Below are 13,313 nucleotides of genomic sequence, written 5' to 3'. Positions count from 1 at the left end.
ATGAAAATAAGCTCTTTGCTATAATTTTTATTAGTGCTGTTTTTTATGGAGTGCTTCCTTATCCCACTCCTTAATGAGAAGACCAGATTTGGTGACCCTTAAAAAGAGGAAAGGTGGAATCCAGCATGACATCCACTGCCTTCTGATAGCAACACTATTCTTGCTTTTGCAGCATCTTTAAATTTCCATATGTCAGCAGTCATCAGCATGCAGGAGTCTGAATCACAGGTGTATCAAGGAGACTGGCTTTATGGGCAGCTTGTTTATTATTATGGGAGTTATTTTTCTTTCGCTTACCACTGTTACTAAGAAATTGACTGCAAGTATGTGTGTTTTATTTTGGATGGTAGAATTATGTCCTGGTTATGTGGCAGGGCTGTGGTTTGCCAAGCTTAAATCCCAGCTCTTAGATTTTTATCTGTGTCCTTGGACAAGTTATGTGATCTCTTTGTTTGCTTATCTCTAAATTGTTGATGATGCTGTTACCTTCCTTATAGGATTTGTTGTGAAGATTAGATGGGATGGGCTTATGCATGCAAGGTGCTCAGCATAGTTCCTAGCACCTAATAATGTCCGTGAATCTTAGCTATTATTTCTTGTAGCTCTGTTTTTGCATTTGTGTTGATTGGCATAGTTGGTAGTGTTTTGTGTATGTATTCAATACAAGAGAGAGAGAAACTTTACAGTTTTTATAGCAAAAAACCTACATCATCTAAAACATGTTGTTCCTTACAGTCATTTTTTTAAACTATTATTTCTAGCTAATTTTAGACTAACAGAAAAGTTGCAAAAATAGCACAGAATTCCCGTAAACCTCTTCCACCACTTCTCCTAGCACAGTAATCAAAAGCAGGGCATCACTATCGCTATAGTGCAGTGGCTGGACTACGGATCATATGCATCTCTTCAGTGTTCTCCGCGATGTCCTTTCATAGTTTTAAGATACTAGACCTCTTGTTGCAGGTTGCTGTTATTTCTCCCTGGTCTTCTCTAGGCTGGGAGAGTTTCCTCATTCTGTCCTCATCTTTCATGACCTTGACGTTTTTGAAGAGTACTGGGCAGTTATTTGATAGGACACGTCTCAGTTTGGATTTGTGTGGTATCTTCTCATGGGTAGGGTAGAATGAGCTGGTGCGATTTGAGAGAGAATACCACAGCAATGGTGTGTCCTTCTCAGTGTACCCTATCACAGGATTTGAGATGCTGATGTCTGATCACTGCTGAGGTTAACCTTGGTTCAGGTGCCAGGATTTGCCTATAAAGTTACTGTCTTTCTCTTTGGAGTTGGTAAGTATCTTGGGTGGAGATATTTTCAGACTGAAGATCCTCCCCTTGCCTTCAAGTTTTTGCCTTCTCATTTTAGCTTTCCTCAGCGGATCTTGTCTGCAGCACTTACAGGTGTTTGCTTGATGCTTTTTCTTTCTCTTTTTCCTTCATTAAATGGATTCTTCTCTAAGGAACAACTGTCTTTTCTCTCATTTATTTATTATTTATGTACATCAATGCAGATTCATATATATATATATATTTTGTTCTGTGTGTTAAAATCCAATAATGTCTTTTTCAGTTTGTTTTTTGATCATTAGGAGCTCCTTTTTATTTAGGCTTTGTGTTCTTTCTAAAAGCCTCCATCCTTTTTTGAACGTATCCTTGCTTTCTAGTACTACAGGACATTTCAGACTTGTCTTATATTTTCCTTGCACTCGCAGCCCTGGGATCAAACACTTCTCCAAGGAGCCCTGGTTCCTTTATTGGAGAATGGCACTTAGAAATCAAGAATTGGGTGCTAGGGTGCTCATTGCTACTGAAGTGTCATTGCTGTAAGTCTCAGTGGGCAGATTTAGGAAATATATATATGACTACTAATCCCTACATAAAAATACCTGTATATCTATAGCAATCTGTATATGTATTACAAACCATGAATTTATGCTGGTACTTCTTTTTTTAAAATATTTTATGTATTTATTCATGAGAGACCCACAGAGAGAGGCAGAGATGTAGGCACAGAGAAGCAGGCCTCTAGTGGGCACCTTACTTGGGACTTGATCCTGGGACCCCAGGATCATGCTCTGAGCCAAAGGCAAACGCTCAACCACTGAGCCACCCAGGCTTCCCTATGCTAATGCTTCTGATTGTAATTCAACACCATAGGGTTCGTTTTAGCCTTTCCTTCTTTGTAACTTTTCTCCTACAGTGAGAAACTCAGTCTTCATTATTTACAGTATGTTAACTTAATTGTTGAATTCTAGTATGAACATAAAATAGTTTTAGAATTACCAACCATACCCCCATTTGGCTATTTACCAACATTTACTAACTAGATCACAGTTCTCTGTCTTTGGCTTTACAGTCTCCAGTCCAGATACTGTTTTCCAGTTGCTTAGGTTCTGTCTCCCCCCAACCCCCTCAGCGTGATCCTGTAATTCATTTGTATTACAGAAAGGGCCTGTTTGTTAGCGTTTGTATTTTCTCTTGGTTTCTCTTCGCATACATCTTGGTTGGTTTTGCTTATGTTTTGGGCATTTGAAGAGCCGTGAAACACGACTGGCTCTAAGAGTCAGAGCTACCCAAAAACATCTACTCAGAGCATTATCACTTCCTCTTCATCCTCTGCTGCCCTGTTTCCATTTTTCTCTCAATCCTCCATAGGCAATCATTCTCTTTAGTTTTTTCCCTGTTTCTTTTGAATAAATGAGCAGGTACATGTAGTAGCATTTTTAACCTTCTTTTCCTGTTGTAAAATATATATTCATTGTGAAACAATTTAGACATTATAAAAACATGTAACACTGATAGCCACTATTATCCACTTTGGATTTTAAAAATGTAACGGTCAAAAGACCGTTGTACATGTTTACATAGATATCATATATTAATACACATAGAATTCAATTGTATTTATCTGATCTATGCATTTATTTGCTATATATATTCATTTGTTATAAACATGTACAAAATCTAGTTATTTTTAATTAATCTAAAATGTTTTGTATGGTTGATATAAAACATTGAGTTGTCTCTGTATGTACTTTAAAATTATTCATTCTATAGATTTAGCACTGTTCCCTGTGGCCCATGGATAGTTTTTATTCCTTTAGGCATCTCTAGTACCTGGAAATTTGTTAAGACTGGGGAGTCAGAATGTTGAATTTGGGCCTTGGATCTTTTGAATATCAGTTCTGATGTGAATGTAAGCAAGTTACCTAACATTTCCAAGCCTTAGATCCCTCATTTGCAAAATAATTTCCAAAATGTCTGCGAGGATAAGAACCATCTGGTACTAACTTTCTCAGGGATTCTAACATAATACAGGGTTATCTTGGGGGAAATTGTTTCTGGAGAAGTGGTGTCAGATGCATACTTAGGTGTGGTTTTATTTGCAGTATCTTGCAGAAGCTGGCTGGACTGCAGAGGGAAGAGTGGTGGGAGTGACCCAGCCTCGAAGAGTGGCTGCTGTTACAGTGAGTTTCTTTTCCATGTTGCAGAAATCTCCATCTGCATCTTCTGTTTCAGAGACTTATTTTTTCTTGTTTCCTCAAAGCCCCAAGTGAATATGGCATGGCTCCTTAAGTGTTTAATCCTTCAGTTTATAAAGAGCTCTGATGTACTTACTTTTGTAAAATCAATACCTGTACATCACAGATTTTTAAGTAATAATAAAGTACAGAGGAAGTTAAAACAAAAAATAATGAGAAAATGAAAATGTTACCAACTCAGCAAAAGCCTTGTGAACATTTGTGAACATCATCCCAAGCTTTACTCTTATATTCACATAAAAGTGAATGGTGCATTGGATGGGTAGTAGTAATTCTACAAAAATGATATGCCAGCGTACATTTGGTTTTGTTGAATTTCACAAAAGGGGAAACTGAAGTGAACAGGAGTAGTTACTGAACTTTGGAGGAATATTTGTTCACCACCTGAAACTGTATGTAAGCTTGAAAACTAAGAAACAAGAATACAGAAAGCTTTAGGATGTTACTTGTTTTTGAAACTGTTAAAGGTAGTTTCCTGTGGCAAAAGAGCAAAGGCACACTTAATTCTTTCTATATTTTCTCCCTCCACTTGTTATAGATGCAATGGTATGACTTATATTTCAAGGGTTATAAATAAAAGTTCTTTTCTGTAATCAAAACTCTGCAACCGATTAATTTAAGTTACACAGATCCAGTGTTTCTCACTAATTCTCTACCATGGTTTGCTAACCTTGACTGGTTCATCCTGCCTTATTTCTTAATTGACTGCATTTTATATTCAGTGCCTGAGAATGTTTGATTGTGGTCTTTGTTACAAAATTCTTTATTCACACTCTCTTTCCTGGGAGCTGTGCAGACATTGCTCACTGCCTTTTGACATGGAGGATCATATGCAGAAGTCTGAGTTCCAGTGGGCTTTCTCCCCACTTCTTTTCTGGCTCATTTTTCCGGCTTGGATGATTGTAAGCTTGATTTTGTGCCAGGATATAACTTGATGCTGATTGTTCTGTCTCATTTTTTCCTAAATATGGAAGAACTTTCAGTTTTCAGGTTCAAATCTCAAGTTTTCTTCTGTTACATCTTGGCATATATTTTCTTCTTTTTCCTAAGGACATCAATTGAGTGTGTATTAGATCTCCTTTGTCCATTTTTAGTATTTATTATCATTTTTGGAATCATTTGATCTTTCCCAATTTCTTTTCTAAGATGTCTCCAAGCTTGTCTATGATGTCCATGGTTGTTTTTAGGTAAATGTATTCTGTTTTAGTTCCTTTATATCTTTACCAGGGTCTCATAGTCACTTATTTGAGTGTCTTTTTTTTTTTTTTTTTTAAGAGAAGCGAATATCTAGAATGGGAGGAGATACTACAATACATTACAGATTTTAAAAGCTGATAATATTATAAGCATTTTAAAAAATCTAGAAAAAATAACATAGCATATTTTATTAACTGCCTGACACATTCTTTTTTTGATAGAGAGTGTGTGAGCAGGGTTGGGGGGGGTGGAGAGAGAGAATCTTAAGCAGGTTCCATGCTCAGTGCAGAGCCCAATTTGGAGCTCAATCTCATGACCCTGAGATCTTGACCTGTGCCTAAACCAAGAGTTGGACGCTTAACCTATTGAGCCACACAGGTACTCCCTGCCTGACACATTTCTGTAACTTTTTTTTTTTCCTGAATTTGTTGGACTTTCCCATGGGCCCCCTCTTCACATGACAGTGATTTTCTATTCTTTTCTTATGGAAAGAGTAGAGCAATATTTTAGTTGCCCCAACTTAGTTGATTTAGATGTGCTTTTTATTATTGCCGCTGTGGAAGAGTTTAATTTTATAACTGGTTGTTTGTAGCATTGTATAAATTTGAGGATTGTTCTCAAATTTGAGAAAAGCCTCTCAGGTGTCTGTCATATCCAAGCTCTGAGATTTGGGGGACCTCTGCAGACTGGCTTCTGGCCTGTCCATTTCAGACCTTGTTTCTCCTTGACTCTGCTTTGACTCTGTCTTTCTTCCTTAAGCTGTTTATAGCTTAAGCTTGTAGTTTCTTTGAATCTGGATTCCTTTAGTTGAATTCCACTTGTTTCTCTGGAAAAATACTACTAACGTTTCTTTTTTAAACTGCTATTTTCCTTGTGTTCCTGTCTTTCTTCTTGGTCAGCTTTACTATAGTGGCCTGGTGTTAGTACTTTGATAATAATTACTCATCTTTGAGTTGGGCCACTGATGGCTGCAGCATTGTGAGGTTGTGCCGTATTAGCTAGTACACGGCTTGCCACCAAATCTCTTATCCTTTGCTGGGGCAGGATGAGGATGAGGATCTGGAGGTATACTCATTAGTGATTGTAGAGGTCTATAATGGCTCATGATAAAATTCTTTGGGCTCTATGATTTAGGACTTGATACTTGCTTACTCCCTTCCTCTCCTTCAGTTCTTTCTCCCTTGTGGTTGTTTGCTATCAAAATGGATCTCTTTTGAGACATTTCCTATGTCTTCTGGGCCTGAACACACTGTTGCTTCTTGTCTTCTTTTTTTTTTTTTAATTTATTCATGAGACACACACACACACACACACACACACAGAGAGAGAAAGGGAGAGAGAGAGAGAGAGAGAGAGAGAGAGAGAGAGAGGCAGAGACACAGGCAGAGGAGAAGCAGGCTCCATGCAGGGAGCCCGACGTGGGACTTGATCCCAGGTCTCCAGGATCAGGCCCTGGGCTGAAGGTGGTGCTAAACTGCTGAGCCACCCAGGCTGCCCTGCTTCTTTTTTTTTTCTTTTATTTATGATAGTCACAGAGAGAGAGAGAGAGAGAGGCAGAGACACAGGCAGAGGGAGAAGCAGGCTCCGTGCACCGGGAGCCCGACGTGGGATTCGATCCCGGGTCTCCAGGATTGCGCCCTGGGCCAAAGGCAGGCACTAAACCCCTGCGCCACCCAGGGATCCCTGCTTCTTGTCTTCTTAAAGTAAAGATTGTCTGTCCTGGCTGCTAGGGTGGTGATATCTACATTAAGAAAGCCAGAGGAGGCCGGAGCCTCTCTTCTGGAGTCAGACCTCACAGACTTCACAGGCAGCTGTGCTTCCTAGTTTATTGCTTGGGCTTGTGGCTTTTTCCTTCTTTCATTGAAGATGAAGGTTTTAGTCGATAATATTTTTAATTTTAATTTCTTTTCTTGTTTTAAATGAGCTCTCAGAGAATGACCTTTATTTTGTCATCCTTACCTGGACAAGAAATTAATTCCATTGTTTGAGTTACTTTTGTTCAGTACTAACTTTTAATTATTGTATAATGGCTTTTCCCAGAGTTCATTTTCTAATTATCTTCAAAGCAGAAATTATTGATAGATGTTATTCTAAGTCTTATGTGCATAAGTAAATATAGAGATAACAGTTGGGAAACTACACTGCAGTGTTTAGATTTAACCTTTTATGTCACCAGAAGATGACTCAGTTACTAAGAAATTAGAGCAATTTTTCCTGTTTGTAGTTGGGAATCTTAGCTCTTAATCAACTTTGCATTTAGCTCCAAATGTGTAGCTATGGATAACATCCATGAAACCCCATGCCTTCTCTTGAAAAGAGCAAAGAGTGTATAAATTAATGGTGGAGTATTAATAGAGCTGTCAAGTTTGAAATGCTACATCTCAAAGAGTACTCTGTATGCAGACTAAACTCTGAAAACTGTCACAGAGCTTAAGAACAGATGGCATGAGCCATTGCTTGTTCTTCATGAGAGGTGCTTACTAATGAGCATGTTCGCTGGACTCACAGGGTCTAGGTTTGTCTTCCAGACCAGGCCCTTCTTTGACCTGTGACTCAAAAACAAGCTCTAAACCTGTCTTATAAAAAAAAAATAAAAATAAAAATAAACCTGTCTTATTTCAGTTTCTTTCTTTATAAAAATGAGGGTATCTTGCCTACCTCATGGGCTACATGCATATTTAGTGAGATACACTTTGTGAAAACTTGGAGCATAGAACCTACAGGTGGTAAGTGCTCAGTGAGTGGTTTTCTTTTTCTCTTGACCTCCCTCCCTGTAGTTATTTGCTTTGGTCAAATAGATAGTATTTATCCAGTCCAATTGATAAAGTTATGGGAGTAAAACTTAAATAGTAGAGGTAAAAATCTGTTAAATCTGTTAAAAAGCCAATAGATTACGACCTTTCAAGTGTCCAGTGGTGTAATCATACATGAAAAAGTAATAAAAGAGTTTTAAAATAAAATATATTTTATAGCAAATGTATATAAACAGTGAAATCATAAGAATAAATATGTTTGGCTTTTGTCTTATAAACCCATAAAATTTTTATGGAGGGGGTTGGTTCATTGTTACAAGCCTCTTTTCCCATAGCTCCTTGTAGCTCTATGTACACATTTTATATCTGTACCATTTTCTGAGATTTATAGTATAATGATCCGTAGAGTTGAAATTGAAGCAGTAACAAAATTTTTGCAGTGAAATCCTGGTTGGCAGGAAATAGAACCTGCAGAGGTAGGCCAATAATGTAGGACAAATTTCTGATTTCATAAGGTGCTTTTAAAGACTGTGTGGTGTGGGTCAGCTTCGTAATAACCGATTCTGTTTTGGCCTACCAGATCTGTAATTTGAGGCTGTTAGACAGAGTCACTTCTCATCCTCATCTGCTCTTCAGTTTCTTGAACACCAGTGGCCAGATAACTCTTGGTGTGCTTGGCCTGGGAAGCTGAGTGCAGGGAGTCTCTGGGCTCCTGACCCTGGGGCTATTGGCAGTAGCAGGACAGTGCCTCAGGACACCTCCTGTGCCAGCCCATGTTCCAGACTCTCTGGAGAGGTGGCCTCACCTGTGGAAGGGGGTGATCAGCTGCATGCCTCACATCGGGGGCAGTGTGTCAGATCCCCAGGAAGCCTCTCTAATATGGTTTTCCTTGAGATGTTTTCAGTTAGATAGTTTATGTAATAATTAACGTTAAACTCTATAGTTTCTTTTTACTGCTCTTCCACTTTGGTTTATTCATCATTTCAAATATGTTCTATTAATAAGTTGATAACCTTTGAATAGCCTTCTAGAGGTAGTAGGGGTTCTTGCCATTGGGTTTTGTTTTCTCTTTTTTGTGTTCATTTTTTATTGTCATATATTGGTAAGTGAAAAATATATCTGTAATTTGTGGTCTTCATAATATATTACTATGTATTTTGTTTTCTGCTTTTACTTTATTATATTAACTTGGATCCTTCATTAACCTTCTCATTCGTGTACCCCCCCTTTTCCTTTTTTTTATTTTTAACCTGCATTCTTTTCTTTATGTCCCCTTTAAATGCTTTGGGTAGCTGGCGCTCTGTTGCAAATTGTTTTAGGTTATCTGGCTCAGGAAACATCATTATTTTCCCTCCAAAGAGAAGATGACCTTGGCCCAGTATTGAATTTGATCATTTCTGTTCTCCTGCCTTTATGGTCCAGTGAAAGGTACTTTATTTTGAGGCACAAAGACGTGAAAATTTGTCTCCAGTTGGTTTGCTTTACTGGGATGAATCTTGTCATTTCTTTCTCTCTTTGCTTTGGCTGCCAGAAAATGCCAAGCTGAATTTGTGGTTTAACTGAAATAATTTGGCATATCTCTGTTTTAAGATTTTCTCATTGGCTTTGATCTTCTGAATTTTATCTGCCATATCTTTGGTTCTGATTTGTAACATCTTTATGTGATTCCATTCCTGTTGCTTATTGTTATACAATACTTAATTATTGAGTTAATAAGTTGCTCCAAGTCAGTTGTAGAAGGAGGAGTGAGACACAAGTGAATAAGTCATGCTCGTTCTCTAATGACCTACTCTTTTTTTTCTCATTCTCCACTGTGTTCACATACTTATTTAAAAAATGCTAGATTTTCCATAGTATGTGCTCTGTGCAGTAATTTCTATGTCTCTATTTTCAGCATGATCTTTCTTCCCAAAGGTTGCAGGGAGAGTAGCTGAGGAAAGGGGTGCAGTGCTGGGTCACGAGGTGGGCTACTGCATCCGCTTTGATGACTGCACCGATCCACTGGCCACGAGAATCAAGGTGAAGTGCTCACTCTGCTTTTCCTACCACGAACCAGGAAGATTATTTGGGGAGAATTAAAAACATGCAGCATCACTGCCCACTGGGACTCTGATACCAGGACAGAAAGTGTATGAAATCACCCTGCCCTCAGGGAGTTTAGCGTGTGGGGGAGGTACAGAGCTCTTTCAGAGAGTCCTTGAATTGTAGCCCAGAAGGGACTTTGGAAGGAATGTTGAGCTTTTGGTTCTACAGATGAAGAGGTTGAGGACCTGGAAGGTTGAATGACTTGCCTGAGATATGTGCCCATTGGTGATAGAACCAAGACCCAAGGCTGTCCTTTCTTATATGTGTTTTATGGTTTTTCCACCAATCCACATAGCTGTCAGAATTTAGAAATTTGCCTGTAAAAGACTTAAAAACAGGGACAAGGCAGTATAAATTGATAAAGCGTAGAATTCACAAATATTATTTTCATGAGTTAGAACTTTTCCATGTTTACGTGATGGTGGATTTTACTTGGGTGTTCTTTGACCCAGTTGCTACTGTTGGACTGAGTAGTATCAGTAGTTATCAGTATATCATCAGGGGAGTGCCCGCCCTGGAGCGCAGTGCTGGAGTCGTTCTAACTAGATGGTACTGCAAAACAATGGAATGGAAACTGGTTATAAGAATCTCAGTTTCCTCTCAGTTTCCACAGAGGAAAGTTGAAAATAAACAGATGAACCAGACAAGGTAGTGATTTATAAAAATAGGAATCTTATTTTCCAAATTTTTGTATTTTGTTACCTTTGAGATTCATTTTGCTGGGTAAAGGGAATATTCTTCTGTACCATCAAATATCTTTAAAGTAGATAGTTTTTAGTGGCTTATATAACCAAATGGTTGTTTTTGAGTCTTTCACAAAAAGCTTTTGTATTTGATTTGGTCATCATTATAGGCGCTGTGCCCTTAGGTGGTGCCTGTCATTGGTAGCAGGTCCTCCTTCTCACTGCTGTATGTGTGGCAGCTGGTACCAGGCCCAAGAACAATGTGATGGAAATGTATCCTGTTCTTAAAAAAGCGTAACAAAAAGTAAAAACACTAAGCTACAGCTTAGTGTGGGGAAGATGGTTAGCATTGTTCAAGTACTGAGTTATTTTGGGTGCAGTAATAACATGTTCCCGCTTATTTCTCAAGCATTTTATAAACCATTCATTAATCCTAAATAGTAATAGCTGATACCCCCTTTTTTAAAGGTGATTTATTTGAGGGAGAGTGCCTGTGTGGGTGAGCAAGAGTTGTGGGGTAGGGCACAGGGAGAGGGTGAGAGAGAATCTCAAGCAGACTGTCCATTGAACACAGAACCCAACATGGGGCTCAGTCCCACGACCCTGATATCATGAGTTGGCCACCTAACCGGCTGAGCTACCCAGTTGCCCAGCTGATCCTCTTAAATACTGTGTGCCTGGTCTTGTGCTGAACTCTGTATGTACTGTCTCTCTTAATTCCCACAATAACCTGCTGAGGTAGATACTTTTTTATTATTTCCATTTTACAAATGAGGACTCAGGCTCAGAGAGGGTAGGTAACTTGCCCAAGATTCACACAGCTAGTAAGAGGCAGAATGAGGATCTGGGTTCCCAGCCTACTGACACCACGGCCTCTGGTCTTAATCACAGCCCTGTCTGGCCTCCTTAAGATAATAGCAGTCAAAGCTTAAGTTAGGAACTTCAAGAGCTGCAGGTATGCAGTTTTTGAGATATTTTAAGAACAATGATCTCAGACTCATGGCCTTCCTTTGTGCAGATAAGAATTGTCTTCACTGCCTGTTTGTCCACAGTACCAGTAGTATAGGCCCAGAGAAAATGGGCTGAGCCAATGTTCAGATAGTAAATGCAGGTGGAATTCTGCTGCAAAATTTGCAGGCCCCAGCTGAGAACCCCAACATGGAAGTTTTGTTTGTGAACAGTTCCATTGCTTGATCACTAAAGCGTTGGGGCATTTCCTCACAGAATTGTCTCGTCCACACACTGGTGAAGGTTGTATGCATTTGGTTACACTTGAACTTTTTGAAAAAATCATTGTTGTATAGTTGAATTATTTCTAAAATTTTGTGTTTTTGTTTTTTAGTTCCTTACTGATGGAATGTTGGTCAGGGAAATGATGGTTGATCCATTGTTAACAAAATATAGGTAAATGCATTTTTCCAATGATAACTTCCCTGAAGTTCCAAAAAAACCCAAGTAGATTGAGAAGCAGTTGTGTTAATAGCTGGGACTTAATGACTGCCTTCAGCTGCCCTAAAGCTTATCTGTTTATGTGGGCTCTTACGGCCTTTGTTGCTTTCTCAGAATTTACTAATAGTAAAAAATGGATACATTTAAATCCCTGTCATTATTTGAATAATCTGTTGACTTGTCATACTTATCTTTCCTCTGTTATGTCCCAGGATCGATAGTTACTGGACAGTGTTTGTGTAATGTGATATGCAGAGTCCAGATAGTTATTTACACTGTCTCCCTCTTTGTGAGTCTTTGTCCATTACTCATGGCATTAACACTGTCCCAAACAGGCTATGTGGTATTCTGGGAAAGGATGTTACATTTTTCCCGGGTACACACATGACACAGCTGTTCTCTGATGCTTAACAATCTTTGGAGGGGCCTTGTTCTGATTTTTATGTGCTCTCTGAGTTATATGTTATATTGTAATTTAAAATCAGGTAATTAAGTCCTATTAGAATCCAATATGGGTTGTAAAACTCTTTAAAGATAGCAGTAAATGTACTGTTTTCTTCACCAAGATATGTTGATGTCACCATTTTTATTACCTTAATACTTCCCTCCTTATCAAGGAGAAGTTACTTAGCTCTACTTTTAATACAAGGTATATTGCTCAGGGATTAGATATGCAGAAGTCCCTTTGATAATCTGGATGAGATTAGGTGGGTGGTTTGTTTGATGCTCATCAAATCTTCCCTTTGATTCTTAGTGCCATCATGCTGGATGAAGCCCATGAGAGGACCTTATACACAGACATTGCCATTGGCTTGCTGAAAAAGGTGTGACTTCGCTGCCCAGACTTTTGTTTTTGTGTTTTTGTTTTATTTTACTGCTTGATTAGGAAAGTAATTGTAACAATTTGGAAAATCCAATCAAATATGAAGGAAAAAATTAAAATGATCCATAATTCTACCCATTCAGAGACAATCACTGGTGGAGTGTTGGTGTGTTTCTTCTGTTCTTATTTTGCCTGTGTTTTTGCATGTTAAGTGCATCTGTTTTGGCTTAATAGGGATTGGACTGTATGTACTAATTTGTATCTCGTATGTTTCCCTTAATATTAAGATCATTTTTCTGTGTCATTAAATGTTCCTTGAAGACATTATATTTAGTAATGTCTATATAATCATATGTCTCTACCACAAAGTATTTGACTCTTCCCTTACTGGTAAGCATTCATATGGCTTCCAGATTTGAAATATTTTTTTTTTTAATTTTTAAATTTTTAAAAAGATTTATTTATTTATTTGAGAGACAGAGAATAAGGGGAGGGGCAAAGAATGGGAGACAGAACAAGCAGGCGTTCCACTGAGTGGGGAGCCCAATGTGGGGCTCGATCCCAGGGCTCTGAGGTTGTGGCCTGAGTGGAAATCAAGAGTCAGATGCTTAGCTGACTGAGCCACCCAAGTGCCCCCACATTTGAAGTATTTTAAATAATATTGCAGTGAGCATCTTTGTAATGAAATCTATTGTATTTCTTTTTTTTTTTTTTTAATTTTTTTTATTCAAACATACTACAGGGTAAGAGAAGGACTTAATGACCCCTCTGTGCCCATCATCTG

At 38.5% G+C, this 13,313-nt stretch overlaps 1 protein-coding gene across 2 annotated transcripts in view; it reads left to right on the top strand.

The window, feature by feature from the left end:
• The window catches only part of DHX35 (DEAH-box helicase 35), a 65,570-nt gene that overhangs the window by 12,212 nt on the left and 40,045 nt on the right, over positions 1–13,313 (top strand). The window contains exons 4-7 of one of the 2 annotated variants that reach the window (XM_041733285.1): positions 3,387–3,464; positions 9,404–9,508; positions 11,600–11,661; positions 12,461–12,530. In XM_041733285.1, the coding sequence (XP_041589219.1) occupies positions 3,387–3,464; positions 9,404–9,508; positions 11,600–11,661; positions 12,461–12,530 (315 nt within the window). The remainder of the gene's footprint in view (positions 1–3,386; positions 3,465–9,403; positions 9,509–11,599; positions 11,662–12,460; positions 12,531–13,313) is intronic. The other variant, XM_041733286.1, reaches the window with a different exon arrangement.

Source organism: Vulpes lagopus, chromosome 18, assembly GCF_018345385.1.
Source record: "Vulpes lagopus strain Blue_001 chromosome 18, ASM1834538v1, whole genome shotgun sequence".
Classification (NCBI taxonomy): Eukaryota; Metazoa; Chordata; class Mammalia; order Carnivora; family Canidae; genus Vulpes; species Vulpes lagopus.
This window is presented reverse-complemented; position numbering and strand designations above follow the sequence as displayed.